Raw genomic sequence first — 20,840 nt, 5'->3', positions numbered from 1 at the left:
GAGAATATACATACAGTGTGTCCGGTTTATCTCGAACTGTTCAAATATCTTGAAAAATATGAAGCATACGAAAAAATGTTTCAGATTGATCCAACATTTTTCATATACTTTTATATTTAATATGTAATTGATTAAAAAATAATGGAAATAAAAAATGAGATTTGAACTCGCGACCTACGTGATAGAATTTCAGCACGTTACCGCTGAGCTACTGTGATTTTCGATACTGCGCGTGATACGACAATACTTTAAGTGGTAATGAAACATTAATTGTTAATATATCGATAGGTATCGAGTATCTGACCCTATTATGGTACATATTCGTACACAGAAGAACGAACTCTATAAGTGTACAAAGTTTCAACTAAATCGGAGACTCGAGCAGTCCCCTTGATTTTGAAATCACCGATTTTAACGTCGCCGTAAAGATTCGTGGGCCGATAGAAATCATTTTATGAATACTTTAATACACGCTCGAACATTTACCTTGACTTTTTCAAGCGATACACGGTTTTTGCAGTTTAGTTACCTTAATGCGACTCACGATGCAGTGTCACTGCAGTATACCGGGTGTCCGAGTTATATCACTTTGCGGCTGCTGCGTAGATGATCCATTAATTTTTCAAATTTCTCATCGACTTTTCGTATTAGCAATAAATCATTAAAAGAAACGTGAGCGTTATAGGTTACAACATATGAAAATGACAACGAACAATTTAATTAGAATTCTTACTGATAAATTGGAAAGAATATGCAATTATAGACTTACTTAAATACTACTTTATTGTTTCATAATTAAAAGCAATAAATGAAGAAAAATTCTTTATCTATATATTATGAATGATTCTTTTATTTAAATAAATGATAAATTTGCCCATATCAGAAACATAATTATATCGAAATCGATTTATCCGCATAGCGTTATATAGCATTCAAGTTTAAAACAGGAAGAAATATTTGATATTTTGTTAATATTTCAATATTATTTTTCACGTACCTTTCTTCCACTGGAATTATACTATAGAACAAAGATATGATTTAAATAATGTTATTTCTACATATTGTACAATATGTAGAAATTTGTGTAATAGAATTCGGCTTGGTAAATTTCGAGCATAAACTTCGTCATCATAATTTCGTCATCTCGCGATACCTAAAAGACTATTTCGATTAATTGAACACGTTTCAATCGAACATAAATGTCTTTTGTATCTTAATGCATTTATTGATAAGGAAAATCTGTTTACGGTTCAGCCTTAAAGGGAGAAACCATCGTGATAATGTGAACGCGTCGTAACGCGTGCACCAAGAAAGCCGCCACCGAACGTCGTGCTAAAAAACTCATTGAATATAGAGCTCCGCGTTCGAATAGGAAAATGGAAACAATGTCAAATCCGTATCCGAAAAGAATGCACGACACTTACGAGGACGAAGAGGAGAGGAAGCATTTTCAACGAATCGTCTCGGCATTCAAATATTACAAGTGAGTAGTCGACGAGAAATCATTTCAAGTCCTCCTGTGCTCTAATCCTCGGCACGGCGATTTGCCCTTATCTTTATTACCTTTATTTTTCTTTTTTTACGTTCTTCTTTATACATTCTAACGGCAATAACTCGATGTGTCAATGTTTACGATTTTCCGTACGTCGTCGAAACATTTTGATCGATATTACTTAACCTTTGTCGACGCAGCGGTGCGCGATGTTTTATTTGGTGTTGTGCTCATGGTTCTCTTATCGTTACAGAAATCTATGATTCAAATTGTGTCATTGAGCTTTCCGGCAAAAGTTCAATGACCCATATCTAATGGGAGACTTCCGTGGGGTTTGTTCAATAAGATCTTTTAACAATCTGCAATTTACCAATTGTTATCTCCTAAAAATTGGTATTTGCATTCGGTTCACAGTTGCATAACATTATGATTTGTTCAGCGTAACGTTATGGCAAATAATGGTTTGTTTTCCTAATCTTTTTTTTTTCAGAACTCATTCACTCTCGAGGGTAAAAAAGACAGAGTCATATTTGCTGACACTTCCACCTCATCACCAGAAACTTTTGTCAAAATACAAAGAACATCTGCAAGAAGTGAAACGATGTATCGAAAATAACGACGAAATCATTAAGTTGATCATAAAAGATGTTGCCCATATCTTTGAAAATGTGAGCCCGGCTAGTGCACAGACTGACAGTGTAAGAAAAGTTTACCTGGTGTGTGGCATGTATACATCCTGTTGTTCAATATATGTTCTGAACATATTGTGACCAATTTATTTGATTAATCCTGTGCTAGGAGTGCTCTAATACGAATTTGATTTCTATGTCTCGTGAACTGTGACCTCTAACATTATTTTTGTAAAAATAATCTTCTGTATCTTGTCTATTTATCGGTACTGTATTTTACGTAAGAAACTTCTATATCGATTTTCTTATTGATCTTTAGCTTTTTTTCTTGTGATTTTAACAAGCTTCTTTTTTTATAAAAATGTATTCTATTGTACAAAATATAGGTAGGTCTGATTGCAGACACTAAATCCTCGTCCAGTAATGGCTGATCAAGAAAAGGTGCAAGCAACGATTAAACAACTGGTTCGCGATTGGAGCATCGAGGGGACTGATGAACGTAACGCATGTTATCAACCTATTATAGACGAAATACTGAATCAATTTCCTCTAGAATACTGGTACGAATATTTCAAATTTCATATACTGAAAAAATCTTCATCTGAAGCACCTACTCCGTTGCATTAAAACAGTTAAGAAAAGTATGAAATGATAGGTAAATTTCTAGTACACCATCTGAAGTGCAAATTTTAGTACCTGGGGCAGGATTAGGAAGACTTGCATACGAAATTGCAAGACGAGGATACATTTGCCAAGGAAATGAATTTTCTCTTTTTATGCTTTTTGCATCACATTTTGTGTTAAATAAGTGAGTATCGATGGATCTTGCTTCATTTAATATTTTTCATTATGAACGTTTGTAACAACGTTGCAGATGTAGAGGAGTGAATTCATATCAGGTGCATCCGTGGGTTCATCAGTACATGAATAATTTAAAACCGGAGCATCAAACTCAGGCTGTATTTTTTCCTGATGTGAATCCAAGCGATCTACCAGAGAACGCGCAGTTTTCTATGGCAGCTGGGGACTTTCTAGAGGTGGGTTTCACGGTTTATTAATGTTTGAGAAAACATGATTACATGATTCGTCATCTTGCAGGTTTACACGGATGACAATCATTGGGACTGTGTCGCAACATGTTTCTTTATAGATTGTGCAAATAATGTTGTACAATTTATTGAAACAATCTATAAGATTCTAAAGCCGGGGGGTATATGGATAAATCTTGGACCACTGTTGTACCATTTCAGCGATATGCCAATGGAAGACTCCATAGAACCTAGTTACGATGTTGTTCGCGATGTTATTCAGGGATTTGGTTTTCAATTAGAAGTAATTCCATTTCCAATATCATTGTAACATGCTACACTGTTGCATATTATGGCCTTTAATCACTATGACTATTCACTCTGTTTTCAGAAGGAAGAAACACGTATGAGAACACGCTACGCACAGAATATTAACAGTATGTTACAATGTGAATATAATAGCGTATATTTTGTTTGTCGAAAGCCTAAAAGACGCATAGACAACGATATGAGTCATCGAAACGGTTCTGAAAGTAATGGAATGCAGGAACAAGAGAACTAATTATTGACGACCCAATGTGTTCCACTCGTAAGAAAAATTGATCTAACTGTAAATGCATTATATCATAGTTTCTATACTACAAAAGCAAAGCTGTTATACTTTATAAATATAAGTCGATATTAGGCAACTTGGGGTTTAAAAGAAGGAAAGAAAGAAATTTTTTAATGACAGTTAAAGATTAAATTGATATTTTTTTATCTGAAAATTTTATTTAATTAGAATTTACTGCTGAATGTATTAGCTCGATTGTTAACAAATTGAATAGTAAAGTAGTAGAATTATTTTCTTATATGTCGACACAAGTCGATTCGTGTCCAAGATATAAATGAACTTTTAATAACAGTTTTGCAATTTCTCTTTTGAGTTCAATATTTGTGATTTAGCATAATCATTAAACGTTTATTGTTTCGATTATTTATCAAATATCGTGATAACATGAAATAAAACAAACTAGATTTGGTTGCATGTATATACATATAATATGCAATGTTCCCCGTTCGAGATGCTCTCTTCCATTTGCTTTGTAGAGGATTTTCATTTATTTAATGATTAACAGATGCATCTTACCAAAAATACATGTTAGTTACAAATTTTTACAGAAACCAGTGTTGCCTTATCCAGTTTTGTCTCAAATTGACGAATGTTAGTACTGCAAAGAAGATGCAATTTCAAAATTTCAGTGCTTTTTGTTTTGCAATTCGATCATTGCTTCTGCTTTCTTTTCGGTTACTTTTTTGTTTTTGAATATTAAAAAAGAAAAGAGTCGCACAAATTTCAGTGTCCATTTTACCATAATTTAGACCAATATTATTAATCAAGTTCACGTTGCGAAGCAAGAGTTTACTTTGCAATACAGAATACATGCAGGCCAAAAATAATTATAAAATAAGCTAGGCCTAACAATGTAATTAATATAATTTTTTATTAAAAACAATATACGATGAAAAATCTGATGAATGTGTAATTACCTCTTTAAAAATATTATAATACTTTTAAAGCACTTATGGTACAAAAATAGATAGTGGAAAGACGATATCAATATGTTTTTCTCCTTACAGACTTTTATTTAGGTATTGTACAAACAATGTTGCAATTTGATTGACCTCAATTTGTTGCATTTTACTATAAGTTAAAAATTGTCTTCGTAATCTCATAAGCTGAGCTGCTGTACACGGTCTGTGTACAGTTAAATTTTGCCGCCCTGGTATTTTAAAATCATTTTCAATACCCAACTGCTTAGCTGACAATATTGCCTTTATATTGAAAACAAGAAAAAACATGTATATTAATTTATCATAAGCGTACAACTTATGATTTCTAATCTTTTGTAGTATCATTTTCTGCAATTTATCATGGTTATTTAGCCAATAAAGATCTTCAAACAACTTACATTGACCACTTCTTGAGTAACCGAGTCCAATTCGTACAAGTAATTTGTAGACGACAGTGGTTGCTGAAATGTTACGCATATTTTTATAAACGTAAAAGAGACAATAATACGTAGTTCAACAGAATAATTTCCATAGATACTGACACACTGTGTACTCAAATTTGGTTTTGGAGCTTTCACTTCATACAAGGATTTATAAATTTCATCGAACTTTAGCTCATCCTCCGCAGACACTGAAAACAACGGAGAGTCCCAGCGATTCTTACTATTTGGGGTTTCGTACCTACATAACGTGTAACGTGTATTTTATTGTGTTACAATAAAAAGTTTCTTTGCGATGTATCTTTACCTCATTACAAGAGCATCAAAAATCTCTCTGCTATACCGTTCATTTTCAGGTCGTTTTTCATTCAACAACCAAGCATGTTCAATCGGTATATCACAATGAACTGTACACTGGGGGTTTTTATACAACTTTGTCATGCAGTATATTTCGTAACGATATCCTTTGATATAATTACTGCCATCCATTATCAAAACATCGTTAATATTTAGCAGTCGTTGAACTGCAGACTTTACATCGCTCCTCACACCTTTTTCTTTCTTCGAATCTGCAACGACGATCGTAACAACAATCAAAATTCCTTGTAATTAATTCGTAAAAACCAATTCAACAGGCGAATTCTAACCAGCGTAGAAAGTATTTTTATCGTAGCCCGCTTTGGCAACAACATCAATCTCGTTTATAACCTCCACTCGTTTCCCCACTTTATTCTCGAAATACTCTTTCAACTCGGCCGTTCGTGTGGTTTTGCCACTGCAAGGTGTGCCAGTCACGATGATAAGTGGCATCGTGTAAAAATAATGTAAAAATTTGTATCACAATAAAAGTCTTAACCTATTTATATCGACACCGAGGAGGCTGCCATCTTGAATCACAATATTACAAGCGTATGCACACACTCAGTGTGTCACACTGTCACATAGTACTGTCCAGAGGAAGTTTCCTCTCTCTGATACTTTGCATACATACATACACACATAAAAATGCTCTGTGTTGACATTGAGAGGTAATTTCCTGTTCGATGACTCTTTCAGTAATTTTTGAAACCAACAAAGTGGCGCGCTGATTGAAATGATAAAATTCATAACTTTTTCCGGGAATTATGACTATATACACGTGACATATTGTCATCTTGGTTTAATCGGAATATTACTTCAGGTACTTGCGGGTACCTTACGTGAATGATTTTTGCCGCTCGACACGTTGGCCAGGTAGTAAATCGCGGCAAGAATTACTTGAGCCGCGTGTATGTATACAATGCCATGTAATACTTCCTGACAACAGGTTTTAGCTCTGTCCTTTTCTGGATAACGAAGAGGTGACGTACCATGGCTGCAAGCCGAGTGAAAGCCGACCACCACAGGCTAATAACCCAGCATTCGCTAAGTTTCATTCCCGACGATGAAGGTGTACGGTATTCTCTCTGTGCTCGTGATCCTCCTGATCGCTATCACCGATGCTGCAGGTGAGCATTTCTAATGTATCGCACATTGTACTACCGTACAAGTAAACGCAGTACCTTCGTTTATCTTTATTTTTGCAACTTCGAAGACTCTTCGCACAAAAAGACATTTGTTTACTCCATCACATACGAAAACTACTATGGAATCGAATTGATTATTTAAACGAGATGACAGTAACTTCTCCGCAGTAAGCGCAGTAGCTCGAATAACGGTTAAATTGTTGAAATCCTTTCACTGTTGAATATCAAGCAATAAGGACAATTAATGTTTAACCCTTGCGTAGACGATCGCGGGAACTCCTTTGACAATATTCCATGTCCTTTTGAAAATATTACAAAACATATGCTAATTTATCTAATTTTGCATATTTGTTTGAAATATGAAATTACGAATGAAGTATGATCGAATTAAAGTTTACAACGAAAATAGGTGAGAAACACTGAATCTTTTGTGAAATTATTTTTGGGCTGCGCGCGAGAGTTAAGGAACAATATTCTTTTTCATTTCTTACGTTCTTCTTTCAACTCTTGTTCTGGAAAGTGAGAGTTTTAAAAACCTACATACATAGATAAGGATAAAACTGAGGTCTGTTGATTATCCCGATTTTCTTAGTTGAATCATCAAATACCGGCGCTGATACGCGACAACGGGCTGAACATGAAGGAGACGAAAGTCAGGAATGTATTTGACATTTTCTACGGCGTCTTGTGTAACGGAAATCTGACATTTCGATGTGACCTTCGTTTTACTTCATTCCAATGAAAACCGCGATCTGCGAAGAATCCCAATCTACTTTCTACTTGTTTAGCAAATAAATCATTTATGAATATAGCGAGTTGTGGAATATTTAAGATTCCGTTTCAGTATAACAATACTTTTTTTTTAACACCTATATTCAAAAAGCGGATAGCACGAAGCGGCTTTTAAACGGCCATGTGTCTAGGGCTGCGGAGCGCAGACGCCGCACAGTGGGCCAAAAGCGCCAAAAAGTGGCCAAAATGCAAAAAATGAATTTCACGTTAGGGGTATGGCTCTTGCCGTATTGGATTCTCAGGTAATGACTGTATAAGAAGCCGAAGGTAAAAAAGTCTTACTACCTATACCAGCTAAATGGTGGGAGTACAAATATCCCATACAGTCGTCTCGCAGTTTTCGTGCAGTGAACTACGTTGTGAAAAAAAAAAGATGTCAAGCTTACAATGTTACGGAAATTGAATTTTTTTTTTGTGCGTGTACGATGGATGCTGTTCCTGGAAGTAAATACTATACATAATAATAACATTGGATTTATATTAATTAATGTTTGGAATGTATGAAGTGACCGATAAAACTTAGTGCACAGATTTTACAAATGTATACTAAAAGTTGTATATTCCACAATATTCCACGGAGATTCTTGTCGAGTCTTGTTGTAGATACTATTATTTAACATTATTTTGAAAAAGTAGCTGCCCAAAACTGCCCCTTTCGTAATGCGATTCATTTTCGTGACGCAGAGGTAGTCATAGTACTAGTTACAAGCATGTTTTCTCGAGAAATTTAGAAGTTATAATAAAATTTGTTAAATAAGCATTGTATGGTTCCAGTTATAGAGTTTTCTGATACAACAATTTCTTTTTTAACAATAATTTTTTTATTGTTTAAAAAAAATTTTATTTTTGTTTTTTGTAATTTTGACATCAGATTCATATTCGTCGGCCCGAAAAATATGGGAATACTAATTTTCAGGAAAGACCAATTATTTTTTTTCACGCATCCGCGATATTGAATCCGCCATTTTGTTTTTTTTTATAATTTTGACATCAGATTCATATTCGCCGGCCCGAAAAATATGGGAATACTAATTTTCAGGAAAGTCCAATAATTTTTTTGGTTACGCATCCGCCATTTTGTTTTTTGCAATTTTGACATCAGATTCATATTCGCCGGCCCGAAAAATATAGGAATACTAATTTTCAAGGAAGTCCAATCATTCTTTTGGTTACGCATCCGCGATATTGAATCCGCCATTTTGTTTTTTTTATAATTTTGACATCAGATTCATATTCGCCGGCCCGAAAAATATAGGAATACTAATTTTCAAGGAAGTCCAATAATTTTTTTGGTTACGCATCCGCCATTTTGTTTTTTTGTAATTTTGACATCAGATTTATAATCAGCGACTCGAGAAACCTATGAGTATCAATTTTGAACTAAATTAAAGTACTCCTTCCTATTTTGGCCACGTTTTGGCGCTTTTGGCCCACTGTGCGCCGGGTCATTAATGACCCGCAATTATATTTTCGTGATATGCACTGTGGTGCAAATTTGGGCATTATTCAAATACAAATGTGGTCGCCTCATTAGTAAATTCAATCGATCAAAGATGAAAAAATGGGAAATAAATTTTCAAAAAGTAAATAATTTTGATTTCACCGTTGCGAGGCAATTTCATGGCAGCCATCTTTTTCTACATATTTTTGAACCTGCTTCATCGAGATCAACATTAATCCTCCTATTAGACCCGATATACATAAATAGTTATAATAATTTTGACTGAAAATTTTGACTGATTACTAGACAATTTATATTATACAATTCTGGATCAAAATGGATCCAAGGGTTCATAAATTGAATGATGTGAAGATCGAATTTTTAAAAGTACCTTTTAGTACACGAGGCGAGAAAAAATGTTTGTAGGAAATTATTCACCAAATATAAGGAAATAAATGTATTCAAATGAGTAATCAAACGTTATTACTTGTTTTCGGCAGGTCCGGCAAAGCCACAACACGATAAAGTTGTAGCTTGTTACATTGCTTCCTGGGCTGTGTATAGAAATGGTGTTGGCAAATTTGGGATAAACAATCTGCGACCAGAACTTTGCACGCACCTGATATATTCATTTGCCGGAATAGACGTCGTTAATTGGAGCATCAAGAGCCTAGATCCCGACAATGACATCCTTGGTAACAAAAATCCTCAAAGAATTTTAGAAAACTTTCTACGTGTACCTTATTTTTTGTTATAAACAATTAGCCGCTGGCGAAGCTACAGATGTGGACATCACTTTTTCATGCGTTTATATATTTTTAGGAACAGGATACAAAAGGATAACCGCGCTTCGTGAAGCATATCCTCATTTGAAGAGTGTTTCCCTTGCGGTAGGGGGTTGGAACGAGGGTGCCAAAAAATTTTCCGATCTCGCTTCAAACCCTGAGCGTAGACAGAAATTCATCAACAGTGTCCTCCGATTCCTCAAGTATGAAATCAAACGTGCGAGCAATTCTTCTCGATTAGCATTTCCTCTAAAGGACACGTTCTTCTTGCAGAGAATACGGATTCAATGGGTTCGATCTGGATTGGGAGTTTCCGGCGGATCCGTCACGCGGAGGAGTACCAGAGGACAGAGAGAATTTTGTACTTCTTCTGAAGGTACAATTACTCATTTGTTGGTAAAATGCACCAGCATTTCGCACGGTGTGAATCGGTTGAATCGTTGATCATTTCTCATAGCAATTTTAGAGGTGTGCGAGAACCTGAAAATTTCGCGATTCTCAAATATATCGAGATCCCGGAGAATATATTCTCGGTATATTATTCCCTCGAGAATATTATATTCGAGAACCCTAATATTCCCAGGAATCCTGAAATTTTTCGGGAATCCCGATACATTCGAGAATCCGATATGCCCGGGAATCCCGAAATTTTCAAGAACCCGTCCCGATCCCAAATAAAATTCTCGACCTGTCCCGACGCGACATTTTCGGATTCTCGCACACCTCTAGTTAATTTATATGTAAAAGGAAACCCCGTTTTGTACCGCTATGAAGATGCGAAGTCTAATTGTGATCGATAAGGTCTACAGAATAACAAAGAATTGTTTTGTATCAGGAACTGAAGGAGGCGTTCATACAGCCCAAGTACTCGCTGACAGCAGCTATAGTAGCTAACAAAGGAATGCTAGATAAGGGTTACGATATTCCAGAAATATCCAAGTATCTCGACCATATTTACGTGATGGCCTACGATTACCATGGTACGTGGGATCAGAAAGTGCTTCCAAATTCACCACTGAATAGCGAAGACGGTGCTGACGTGGTAAGGAATTTGATAGATACGCTGCTGGAGCGATCAAGAGAATGTTGCAACGAGTTAGAAACCCTTATCTTTTCAGAAAAACACGATCACACACTTGTTAAACAAAGGTGCACCGTCAAGCAAATTAGTGTTGGGTGTACCCATGTACGGGAAGACATATATATTGGCTGAAATGCCCAGTTCTCCCCAAGAAAGCCCTATCAACAAGCGATGCCTGGCCACAGGGTTCCCAGGCCCCTATAGCAATCAAACTGGATTCATGGGGTACAATGAAGTACGTGGAACAGTATTCACCGTGCAATTTGGACTTGCAGCTTTGAGTTAACGTTTCTGATAGACCTTTAATCATCTTTCTCACTGAAACCATTGCTTAACACGATCACTACCGCTAGTATTTCCTCAAAATTATCTCAGAAATTTTTCAAAACTTCTTTTCGCGTCATGTAGTAAACTAATTGTTCTAACATCTAAAAAAAATTCCAAGTCGTACGGTCCAATATTAAAAAAGTTACCGTCTTGTTAAGAGTGTCCGAGTATTATTACGAGTGACTGTACCTGTTTCGACTTATTTTTTTTATGTAGAACTACCCACTTTTCGGTTGTATAATCAGTTACCGATTATCCTTTATATTCAAAGGAATAGATTTATTGATGAATGTTTATTTAAAATTTTAATAGGTGCCTTTCGCCATCTTTGGTAGAAATAATGTTAAACATGCTTCGATGTTCATATTATAATAACAAACCGTATTATTTGTTCGCAGATCTGCGCGGAAATCATGAACAATAAAGAGGAATGGAGTATTGGCTGGGACAGAAATAGCAGCACGCCGTACGCTGTTAAGGGTGATCATGTTGTCATGTACGATAATCCGACAAGTGTAAAGATAAAGGTTGGTCATGGAAGATATAGTTTTTTTGCTCTCGTACTCGTACACGCGTGTTGGGAAGTAGATGAAATCACTGATGAACCCTGTTACACCCTAATTTATAGACCGAGTTCGCGGTAGAGATGAACCTCGGGGGTGTGATGATCTGGAGCATCGACACCGATGACTTCCGGGGCAATTGCAGGAACTTGAGGGAATACTTGGACACGAAGGATGCCACTTTTCCCTTGATGCGAGCCATCAACAAGGTTTTCTCGAATTCCACCAATCAGGAAGAACCGTCCAACACGAGCCACAACTCGTGCAGCCGTTGTTTTTTTAGTTTTACTCTAATTTTGTTCGCGCTAGTGGCACGGTACGCTTGGTAACGATATAATGCCAAAAATGCTGAAACAAACACGTGAGCTCTCGAAATAGTTCCGGAAGAGTTCCTCTAAGAGTGCCTGTGGTATGGCAAACACTGCCTCAAGAAAGTGTAATCGTAAGGAAAAAAAATAAATTTTACCACCGCATTTTTTGACACGCTGAAATTTGAGATTTTCATCGCTATTTTAGCAGGATAGTGCAAGAATAATGGCTGGCTTTAAACGGTGTGCAATTTACAAAATGATAACTATTTAAAAAAAAAATTCCCCCCGTAAGCTTAAACGAACCATCGTCTTCTACAGTATTATCGCAAATAAGATATAACTGATTCTAAGAAATTAATCCATTAGCGTAGCGAACGAACTGTGTATAGACTGCGTACTCCCTTTTTCAACGTTGTATGTGTACATAGAAACATTGTAAGAAATTGTACAACTTAAGTGTGTAAACGAATAGAAGCGTGCTTAAACGAAATCGTTCCTTCATTGTCTCCTGTGCAACACCACGACCAAAAAGTATAATTTAAAAGAGAACAAACATACACTCCAATTTTCTGACAATCATTATAGAGGTCTTTAACTGCGAAATCGCTACGTGCTGTGACTGTAGGCTTCTAATTCCGATGTATTTGTGTGATTCTTTTTGATCAAGTTAAGCTTAGCTGAACATTTTTGTTGACAAGTACATGTTAACTATATGAAACAATAAACATATTCATTCGGAAAGATTATTACTCAAAAACTCTTTACAAATAGTCGCACTAAAAAAAGTGATCCCATATTTTAACAACGGATAGGGTAAGGGATATATTAATTAGGGCCGTGGATATATTAATTATACTTATTTTTAAAGCATAACGAATATTTAGCAGAGAGATACGTAACATATATATTAACTGATTTTAATGAAAAAATGTAATATCTCTTTAATTCAGTATGCCTTAAAAATAAGTATAACTAATTGGCACAGTGCCCCCACAGTAATCGGGTCCCTTGCCCTAGCTAATGAATTTTGAAACGTTAGACGCAGTCGGAGTCGTTGCACAATCGCACGGAGCAACGCAGATGGAATTTTATACGACGTCGGCGTCTGACTGACTCTTTTTCTTTTTTCGTCATTTTTTCCAATGGCAAAAGAATCTGATCGAAGTCGAGCATGGTAATTGGAACTCCGAACCGCCGATTCGGCCGCACGTTCAAGGCGACCGGAGGACTTTTGGCGTAAATACTTTTTCTCTGGTATGAAAAAGGAGCGAAACGAGATAAGCCAGAACGTGGGAGGCTGGCGCCAAACTATTGTGCAAGATTGGCAAAGACCCAGAGAACACTGCCTAAGGATATTTGATCCTTAAATTATTCGATCCGATTTGCATATTACGGCAACAAAGTGGCGCACGTACGGCTGTCTCCCGACACGAAAACGACGCTCGCGAATTCTCGATTACATCGGGAAAACTTTTTCGCGTCATTTCATCGCATTTTGCAAAATAAGAGATTACTTTTCGGCTTGTTCCGTTCCTCAACAAGCGAAGGACCATTGTTTACGATTTTTTATTTTATCGAATAGTTTGTTGCCGTTCGCGTGTGTGTGCTTTCAGTCTACTTTTAGTATGATACAATACGATCATACGATTATACAATCCTCCGTACGTTTCTCAGTGTGAAAATTCACCCGTTTTACTTTTTTTTTTTTTGTGTGTTGTGAGATATACATATTTTTCTAAAATGTGGCGCCATATAGATGAAACATAATTTATAGATTTAAAGAGTAAAGTAAAAATAGTTGAAATGTTACCCTAGAATCTTTTACACAACTATTTTTGAAATAATATCTGGATTCGATTGAAGTAAATGGCTTGAAGAGACAGTGCAAGGGACCCTAGGATAAGGGATTACTGTGGGGGTGCCAATTACTGTGCCTATATTAATTATACTTCTTTTTGAAGCATAACGAACATTTAAAAAGAGATATATAACGTATATATTAACCGATTTTAGTGAAAAGAAAATTAATATCTCTTTTTCAATTTTCATTATGCTTTAAAAATAAGTATAATTAATATAGACTCAGTAATTGGTACCCCCACAGTAACTGGGTCCCTTACCTTATTCTGTAAAACGAACTAATGTTTGTGAAGCTTCCATAAATACATATATGTGGTTGTAGTTGTTCGGAGATTGTGGTTCTTGTTATCTGTATGGTCTAAGTGTCCTGTACGGATCTCGGGGACGCAAAATTTCGGTGATACAAGACTTGCGGTACAAGGTAGGCGGTGCCGGAGCGGTAGCACGTTGCTCCAGTTTGGAAGTGAATGTTTGTTATGAAAAAAATGTAGGTCAGTAATTTCGGGGTTCCATACACGTACGAAGATTGATCATCGGGATCGAGTTACGCTCAAGGGTTACGTAAAACACTCATTTGCTTGCAGAATTAGGCTCGATTTTCGTCGACCGATCTTTTCGTCACAAATAAAGATCTATATCTGCACTGTTGTGTTGATCATTTTTCGGACGAAGAAAAAGTCCAAATCTCTTCACGAGCAGTCTAGCATATCCATGAAACGGAATGGTTTTTCGATCCGTATCAATTTTTTGCCAACCGTAAGATCGAAAGTAATTGTATACTGAAGTCTTGACAAGTATGAATTAAAAAAAGAACGTAAACTTTGGGCTCCCCGATAGGAAAAGCGTTTGTTACAAATTTTCCGTGAATCTCTTCTAATCTATAAGATTGAAAAACATAATAAATATTTAATTGCATATTTAATTGCATCCTGAAGCCACAGAGCTTTGAGGTCACTCGAGCTTATTAATTAATAACAAATGGACCTCCCGATAGCAAAACCAATAGTTTTCGAGTTTCTCTGGATCTGTCTCGTAGAAGTATACGCTATACTGTTTTAATAAAATAAGATGGATGCGATTTCTTGAAATATCGTTGAAACGATGGCTCGATTAACAAATATACTTTGCCCAGGGGTGTATTTAGAACGAATTGTCGAATCCAGCGAGAGCAAAGTGGGGACTCGCAGAAGCTGGCCGTAAACCGATCGATGATTTAACGGGGCGCCGAAACTCGATCGCAGGATTCCTTCACCTTTCAATGCCGGTCATCCAGTGAAATTATCACACGAATCTGAACTTACTTCTCGGACAGCCGTTTTCTGTAAGATCAGTCCTCGGCCGACGGTCCGATCGAAAGGTACCACAACCGGAACCCTGCGATACACCATAGGAAAATAAAGTGAAAATCATTGCTACGTCGAATCTTTTAAAAAATCGCTATAAAACTACGATGCGGTGAACTCGAACTCGACGTATTTGTATAAACAGTTAACGTTCATTCATACCGGAGAAAAATCTTTTAAAATGTTCGCTCGATTTGCCTTGATCGCAAGTAAGTATAAGCTACTCTAAGAATGATTCACTTCGCTTTACTCTATTTTCCTACATTAGGAAGTCTCAAATACATTTATATCTATGTATTGTACATTATGGAATTGTTTTATATGAAGCCTCATTTTTGAGTGAATTAAATTTGTATAATTGTCAGCTACGCGATTAGAATTCGAGGAATACGTCTGTTCGTTGCTAGCCGATTCTACTTGTTCCTCAGAGAAGCCCATAAAGTAATTCATACGTTCGTCCGTGAAATATTTTAACAATAGTAAAGCGTGAAAGCTTGAGAATTTCTAGTTTCGGTATCCGAAGTTACTTCCGGGTGTTCAAAGTGTTTTATAGAATTACTAAATACCACGTGCACGTGATATACACACGTTCTAAATCGCGCGTACAACTTCAAGAATACTTTGTCAGGTATAATGATCTCTTGTGCCCGATACAATTAAAATAAAAATATTTAATCCCATGCCTCAGATTGTTGAAATGTTCCTAGTTCGAATATTCTATTTGAACCGTACATCAGCTACTATCTTAAGTAATCTGAGAGTATTACCCATCTCTGTGTCTCCTATCCGAGCCAGTGTCTGACCTGTAAAATAGTTTTCTGAAATTAATCATTCGTTTTCGAAATTCTTTTTGATCAGTACTGTCGACGGCCGCTTTCGCTGGTCATTACTACAACGAGGATGGGACACCATACGATCCCTATCATAATTTACACTTACCCCACAATCCCCCACTTTATCCAACGTACCATAGGGTGCCTCGTACCGGATTCTCTTGTTACGGTTTGGAGAACCAGTTGTGGGCAGATCTCAGCTCACAGTGCCAAGTAAGGATAATTGAAAAATCCAAATTTATGAAAGCAATATAACTTATTGTCTAGATTGGAAGGCATCCCACGCCGAAAGGCAGGGATCATAATAAATAATGATGATAATAATATAATTTATTTTCATAGGCGTACCATCTGTGCCACGATGGAAACTTGATCTCCAGCCATCTTTGTGTGAACGGAACTCTTTTCAATCAACAGTTCCAAGTCTGCGATCAATTTTACAACGTCAGATGCGGAAGCCCGTACGGCGATCTGTAAGCTGCGAAGAATTAATGTGATCTAAAGTCCAAAGAAATAAACGTGAACTCGAAACTCTGACACTGTAGGGCTATGAACCCAATTACTGTGGAGGTACCGATTACTGTGCCTATATTAATTTACTTATTTTTAAAGCATAATGAATATTTAAAAAGAGATACACAGTGTGTTCGACTACAGGTCGGTTCAATTTAAAACCCGCCTAAAATGCGGCCACCCGACCAACAGAGGTGTATGTTGCTTACGTCATCAAGGCGCGCGAATGTCCTGTATATTAACTGATTTTAGTGAAAAAATTTAATATCTTTTACTTAATATTCATTATCCTTTAAAAATAAGTATAATTAATATAGGCTCAGTAATTGGTATCCCAACAGTAATTGGATCCCTTACCCTATCTCTCGAAACTATGCTTTCCGACATTGCAAGCTGACCAGATTCCACTGGACATGAAGTTAGACAATGCTCTACAACTCTACCGTTTTGTAATTTTAAGCAATAAAGGATATATGAAAATAGAGTTAAGACGTTGCTTAACATCCCCTGTGAAGGTCTTGACTTTTTGCCAACTACTCTTAGGCGAGAAAAATATCAGATTCTCCTGTTTCTTTTTTAGGTTTTCGAAGTTCCACGAACTCGTCAAAATGTTTGAACTATACAATTCCACTTCAAAGTAATTTAATATTGCATATTAATCGATTAGTTTATTGTATTGGCCGACTAATGTTTACGATTAAAAACAATTGATTAATTTCAATCATAAATATCCATCGTTGATCGATTCTTGGATTCGTAGTTTGAACAGAGAGGAAATGAGAGTGCTCACGCCCGGGATTTTAGTGTCCCCGGTATAATGCTGCCCCTAGTCTAGTTTTTAGCTTGGACCAGAATCTGCATCATCTTTTTAGCCTGGACCAGAACCTGCATCATCTTATCTGCAACATTAGCAGCAGATTCCAAATAATGCCAGAGTGGATGCTATTTCTATGTTAAAAGAGGGTCTTCTATGTAGGCTCTGATCCAGCCTAAAAGATGATGCAGGTTCTAATACAGGCTAAAAAAGATGATGCAGAAAAGTGGAGACACTAAAATCCCGAGCGTGAGCATTCTCATTTCCTCTCTGGTTTGAATATTTTCGAGACTATCGTTCGACCGTCGAGGTTCGATAGTGTTCGAGAGGTCGGTATTCACGAGAGAACTCGAAACATCGAGGCATTCGCGTTTCGACTGAATGACATTTCAAACTGTTTCGAACTCGAGAAACATGGCGCTGCTGAATAAAGGCGATTGGTATACTCCTGCACCGCTTTGGCAAAATGGACCGGCACCGGGTGCATTTTATCATTTTCCTGGAGGTTCCTCGCAATCCAATGTTGGAGGATTTCAAAGATCACAGTAAAGTTTTACATTGTATATTCACTTGCGTGAAATCGTTTCTCTGTGAAAATTGCATGTCATTCTTTCCAAACATACATAGTAACAATATTTTTTAAATAATTGAGGCTTCAGTAGCTGCGTGCCTTTATTTATTACTAATTCAGTCAAAATTGAATATATTTTACACAATGGTTGTGTGTTCCATCGTTCAATGTAATTCTAACCTCAATCGAGTAAACACGATGAATTTTATTTTTGCTTCTACCGTGTATTACCTTGAGTCTTTTTACAGAGCTCCAATGACAACTGGCACATCTGTAGTTGGAATTCAGTTCAAAGATGGTATCCTGATAGCAGCAGATGTTCTTGGATCGTATGGATCGCTGGCTAGATACAGGAGCCTCGATCGTATCATGAAAGTTAATAATAACATAATTCTTGGTGCGGGAGGAGATTACGCTGACTACCAATTCCTTAAGAGCCACATTGAAAAGAAAATGTATGTATAGATAATATTAGCATGTTAAATGCCTCTCTGGTCCCTAGGGACCGACTGCCCACTAGGCGGTAGAGTATAGCGTTAAAGGTTTCTTCATTTGAATTACTATTGTAAATATGGTTTATAGTCTGGAAGAGGAATGTCTAGATGATGGATTACTTTTAAAACCAAAAGCTTTACATTGTTGGCTGACTCGTGTGATGTATAACAGAAGATCCAAGTTTGATCCTCTATGGAATAACTTTATTATTGGTGGCTTCGAAGGCGATAAACTGTAAGTATTTCGTTTCTCTTTTAATTTTGTCTAATGTACATTTTACGGCTATTTAAATGTTTTATATAGATTTTTAGGCACCGTGGACAAGCTTGGTACAGCTTACAGTGACCCAGTAATTGCGACTGGTTATGGTGCATACATGGCATTACCGATCCTGAGAAAGGCTTACGAAGAAAATAAGGAAATGAGTAAAGAACAAGCAATTGAATTACTGTACAAAGTAATGCAGGTTCTTTTCTACAGAGATGCACGATCTTTCCCAAAGGTAAGTTACACATTACAACGAAGCGTTGTAGACTAAGTAAACAAAAATAATTCAACCTTCTCCTTCTCAGTATCAACTCGGTATAATCACAAAAGAAGGCGGTATTGAAATACAAGGACCAATCTCGCTAGACAGCTATTGGGAACCTGCTATCATGTAAAGATGAATATCACAAATTTTTTCTTAATAAAAATAAATACACTTAAAATAAACCTGTCGAAGGAATTATTTACAACCTTTGTAACAATGATTTATTATAATCGAAAATGATAGTTTTGTACATGAATTTAAATATGTATGTGTAGACGATACCTTTGAACATCTAATGAGTTAACACATCACAGCCAGTGTCGGTAATTAAGATAGTGTGTTCGGCTTGGGCGGTACGAGAATTGTCAGTTGTGACTGCTGTCCATCCATCTTCTAAAATTTCAATCTCCTTCGTACCTTGACTTAGAACTGGTTCGATAGTAAATGTCATTCCCGGTAACATTTTCCCAGGATACTCGTTCACTAGTAGTAGAAAAATATACAATAGGCTTCAGGTAACTACAGTGTTAAGTATCAAATAATTATCATACCAAAATGCAAGATATCAGGTGGTCCATGAAAATATGTACCAATACCATGGCCCGCAAACGCTGGTACTATAGCATATCCATTCTTGTGTGCAGTTTCTTCGATAATCTGTCCTAAAAATAGATGTAGTTCGAATAATAGTAAATAGTAAATAGATGTGCAAGAACCCAATTCGAATAATAGTAAATAGATGTGCAAAAAGCCAATTCAAAGCAGTGTTCTAATTTTCTTCCCAAAAAACGTAAATGTACCCTGTTAATTCTGATAATTACCTATACTAGAAAAATTTTCATTTGGTTTACAAATATCAACAGCTGTTTGTAAGCATAATTCTGTGATGGTTATTAATTGTTTAGCTTCCTTGTCGCATTCTCCCACTTCAAACATTTGAGAACAATCTCCATGATATCCATTCAAATATACCTATAAGCACACTAAGTGTTTGGATAAATATTTTTATACTAAATTCATATTTCTACTCACTGTAACATCGATATTCAATATATCTCCACTTTGTAATGGTCTAGTGTCCGGTATTCCATGACATGCTACATTATTGATGCTTGTACATATCGATTTTGGAAATCCCCGATAATTAAGTGGACTGGGGTAAGATCCATTGCTTATAGCCATTTCATGCACTTTTGCATCTAACTCGTCTGTTGTGACGCCGGGCTAAGATGAGATTCGTTAATTGAACGAAGTCCTCGATTGAGTTTCAAATTACATACATACTGTATACCTTTACGTATTGTTTGATTTGAGTCAATATTTTTCTGGCAAGATAACAACTATCCCTCATACATTTAATTTGATTTTTATCCTTAATTTCTGGTTTCTTCGGACCTTCTCTAGGTACGGATGATTCACTATAAGATGGTTTGGGTATATAGGATGGCACTTTTCTAATTTCAGTTACCGTCCATGGTTCGATAATTTCATAATTTCCAAACGAATTAGTCACACGTTTGGGTGCTGGTGCCTGAAAAGTTGACACCATTGGTTAGAAGACACAAATAAAGTCATTGCCCTAGTAATAAACTTACGTTCGATAGCCCTTTCAGGAAATGTCTAATAAACATTTTCAAGAGATAGTGTGTTCACTGTGTATCTTCATTTAATAAATCTTTACGGGTTGTATATAGTATATTACTCGCGCAGATAACCAAAGACACTGACAAGTACTCACTGTTAGATTTTACAATTCGGAAAATGACTTCTTCTTTACAGAATGGTCAATCGTAACAATTTCTATTTCAAATAAAATGTGTTAGAGTATGATGTAACCGAGACTAGCAGAGTTATCCACTTTTGAAATTTATAAACCAACTGACGTCACGATAGCGTGTACAGCGTTAAAATCAGCTGATCGCACGAGTCGC

The 20,840-nt window shown here is 36.4% G+C and overlaps 6 protein-coding genes across 8 annotated transcripts; 4 read left to right on the top strand and 2 right to left on the bottom strand.

The window, feature by feature from the left end:
* The first annotated feature begins 1,083 nt into the window (after positions 1-1,083).
* LOC143360094 (carnosine N-methyltransferase) lies at positions 1,084-4,659 on the top strand. 3 transcript variants are annotated; one of them, XM_076798674.1, is made up of 8 exons: positions 1,084-1,483; positions 1,983-2,208; positions 2,524-2,681; positions 2,789-2,929; positions 2,996-3,158; positions 3,220-3,453; positions 3,541-3,738; positions 4,311-4,659. In XM_076798674.1, the coding sequence occupies exons 1-7, from the start codon at positions 1,377-1,379 to the stop codon at positions 3,709-3,711; spliced, it is 1,200 nt and encodes a 399-aa protein (XP_076654789.1). In that variant the 5' UTR covers positions 1,084-1,376; the 3' UTR covers positions 3,712-3,738; positions 4,311-4,659. The 3 variants fall into 3 exon arrangements, with proteins under 3 accessions (XP_076654789.1, XP_076654781.1, XP_076654794.1); XM_076798666.1 differs by lacking the exon at positions 4,311-4,659 and having other exon boundaries at positions 1,085-1,483; positions 3,541-4,041; XM_076798679.1 differs by lacking the exon at positions 4,311-4,659 and having other exon boundaries at positions 1,092-1,483; positions 1,983-2,190; positions 3,541-4,041.
* Positions 3,618-6,064, bottom strand: LOC143360119 (protein KTI12 homolog). The gene is made up of 5 exons (XM_076798681.1): positions 5,791-6,064; positions 5,451-5,712; positions 5,246-5,384; positions 5,102-5,164; positions 3,618-4,964 (listed from the first exon to the last, which is right to left on the bottom strand). Exons 1-5 carry the CDS (start codon positions 5,951-5,953, stop codon positions 4,764-4,766), a joined length of 828 nt encoding a protein of 275 aa, XP_076654796.1. The 5' UTR covers positions 5,954-6,064; the 3' UTR covers positions 3,618-4,763.
* A 279-nt stretch (positions 6,065-6,343) lies between these two features.
* On the top strand, positions 6,344-12,079 carry LOC143360817 (putative chitinase 2). The gene is made up of 8 exons (XM_076800004.1): positions 6,344-6,630; positions 9,382-9,576; positions 9,704-9,869; positions 9,940-10,042; positions 10,502-10,708; positions 10,785-10,982; positions 11,473-11,601; positions 11,703-12,079. Exons 1-8 carry the CDS (start codon positions 6,567-6,569, stop codon positions 11,964-11,966), a joined length of 1,326 nt encoding a protein of 441 aa, XP_076656119.1. The 5' UTR covers positions 6,344-6,566; the 3' UTR covers positions 11,967-12,079.
* A 3,751-nt stretch (positions 12,080-15,830) lies between these two features.
* Positions 15,831-16,612, top strand: LOC143356404 (U-scoloptoxin(01)-Er1a-like). Its single transcript, XM_076792105.1, has 3 exons — positions 15,831-15,900; positions 16,010-16,197; positions 16,327-16,612. The coding sequence occupies exons 1-3, from the start codon at positions 15,831-15,833 to the stop codon at positions 16,459-16,461; spliced, it is 393 nt and encodes a 130-aa protein (XP_076648220.1). The 3' UTR covers positions 16,462-16,612.
* Positions 16,613-17,677: 1,065 nt separating this feature from the next.
* Prosbeta7 (proteasome subunit beta type-4) lies at positions 17,678-19,091 on the top strand. Its single transcript, XM_076798603.1, has 5 exons — positions 17,678-17,856; positions 18,131-18,337; positions 18,465-18,611; positions 18,681-18,879; positions 18,950-19,091. The coding sequence occupies exons 1-5, from the start codon at positions 17,693-17,695 to the stop codon at positions 19,037-19,039; spliced, it is 807 nt and encodes a 268-aa protein (XP_076654718.1). The 5' UTR covers positions 17,678-17,692; the 3' UTR covers positions 19,040-19,091.
* A 25-nt stretch (positions 19,092-19,116) lies between these two features.
* On the bottom strand, positions 19,117-20,650 carry LOC143360032 (methionine aminopeptidase 1D, mitochondrial). The gene is made up of 6 exons (XM_076798556.1): positions 20,505-20,650; positions 20,201-20,440; positions 19,942-20,133; positions 19,731-19,881; positions 19,461-19,571; positions 19,117-19,392 (listed from the first exon to the last, which is right to left on the bottom strand). The coding sequence occupies exons 1-6, from the start codon at positions 20,538-20,540 to the stop codon at positions 19,202-19,204; spliced, it is 921 nt and encodes a 306-aa protein (XP_076654671.1). The 5' UTR covers positions 20,541-20,650; the 3' UTR covers positions 19,117-19,201.
* Positions 20,651-20,840: the final 190 nt, after the last annotated feature.

The sequence above is a fragment of the Halictus rubicundus genome, chromosome 1, assembly GCF_050948215.1.
Source record: "Halictus rubicundus isolate RS-2024b chromosome 1, iyHalRubi1_principal, whole genome shotgun sequence".
Lineage (NCBI taxonomy): Eukaryota > Metazoa > Arthropoda > Insecta > Hymenoptera > Halictidae > Halictus > Halictus rubicundus.
Note: the sequence above shows the minus strand (reverse complement) of the source record. Positions and strands in the feature narration are given on the sequence as shown.

Bases quoted from the DNA above. Each gene is read 5' to 3' on its own strand.
- LOC143360094 (XM_076798674.1), top strand. From the start codon at position 1,377: ATGGAAACAATGTCAAATCCGTATCCGAAAAGAATGCACGACACTTAC. The intron at 2,682-2,788 runs GTACGAATATTT...GTAAATTTCTAG, and splicing joins CAATTTCCTCTAGAATACTG to TACACCATCTGAAGTGCAAA. The intron at 3,454-3,540 runs GTAATTCCATTT...CTCTGTTTTCAG, and splicing joins GATTTGGTTTTCAATTAGAA to AAGGAAGAAACACGTATGAG.
- LOC143360119 (XM_076798681.1), bottom strand. From the start codon at position 5,953: ATGCCACTTATCATCGTGACTGGCACACCTTGCAGTGGCAAAACCACA. The intron at 5,713-5,790 runs GTTAGAATTCGC...TCGTCGTTGCAG, and splicing joins TAAAAATACTTTCTACGCTG to ATTCGAAGAAAGAAAAAGGT. The intron at 5,385-5,450 runs GTAAAGATACAT...CACGTTATGTAG, and splicing joins TTTGATGCTCTTGTAATGAG to GTACGAAACCCCAAATAGTA.
- LOC143360817 (XM_076800004.1), top strand. From the start codon at position 6,567: ATGAAGGTGTACGGTATTCTCTCTGTGCTCGTGATCCTCCTGATCGCT. The intron at 9,577-9,703 runs GTAACAAAAATC...ATATATTTTTAG, and splicing joins TCCCGACAATGACATCCTTG to GAACAGGATACAAAAGGATA. The intron at 9,870-9,939 runs GTATGAAATCAA...TTCTTCTTGCAG, and splicing joins AGTGTCCTCCGATTCCTCAA to AGAATACGGATTCAATGGGT.
- LOC143356404 (XM_076792105.1), top strand. From the start codon at position 15,831: ATGCCTCAGATTGTTGAAATGTTCCTAGTTCGAATATTCTATTTGAAC. The intron at 15,901-16,009 runs GTAATCTGAGAG...CTTTTTGATCAG, and splicing joins TACATCAGCTACTATCTTAA to TACTGTCGACGGCCGCTTTC. The intron at 16,198-16,326 runs GTAAGGATAATT...TTATTTTCATAG, and splicing joins ATCTCAGCTCACAGTGCCAA to GCGTACCATCTGTGCCACGA.
- Prosbeta7 (XM_076798603.1), top strand. From the start codon at position 17,693: ATGACATTTCAAACTGTTTCGAACTCGAGAAACATGGCGCTGCTGAAT. The intron at 18,612-18,680 runs GTAAGTATTTCG...TGTTTTATATAG, and splicing joins GGCTTCGAAGGCGATAAACT to ATTTTTAGGCACCGTGGACA. The intron at 18,880-18,949 runs GTAAGTTACACA...TCTCCTTCTCAG, and splicing joins ATGCACGATCTTTCCCAAAG to TATCAACTCGGTATAATCAC.
- LOC143360032 (XM_076798556.1), bottom strand. From the start codon at position 20,540: ATGTTTATTAGACATTTCCTGAAAGGGCTATCGAAC. The intron at 20,134-20,200 runs GTATACAGTATG...ATCTCATCTTAG, and splicing joins AAATCAAACAATACGTAAAG to CCCGGCGTCACAACAGACGA. The intron at 19,572-19,730 runs GTAATTATCAGA...ATCTATTTTTAG, and splicing joins TGAAAATTTTTCTAGTATAG to GACAGATTATCGAAGAAACT.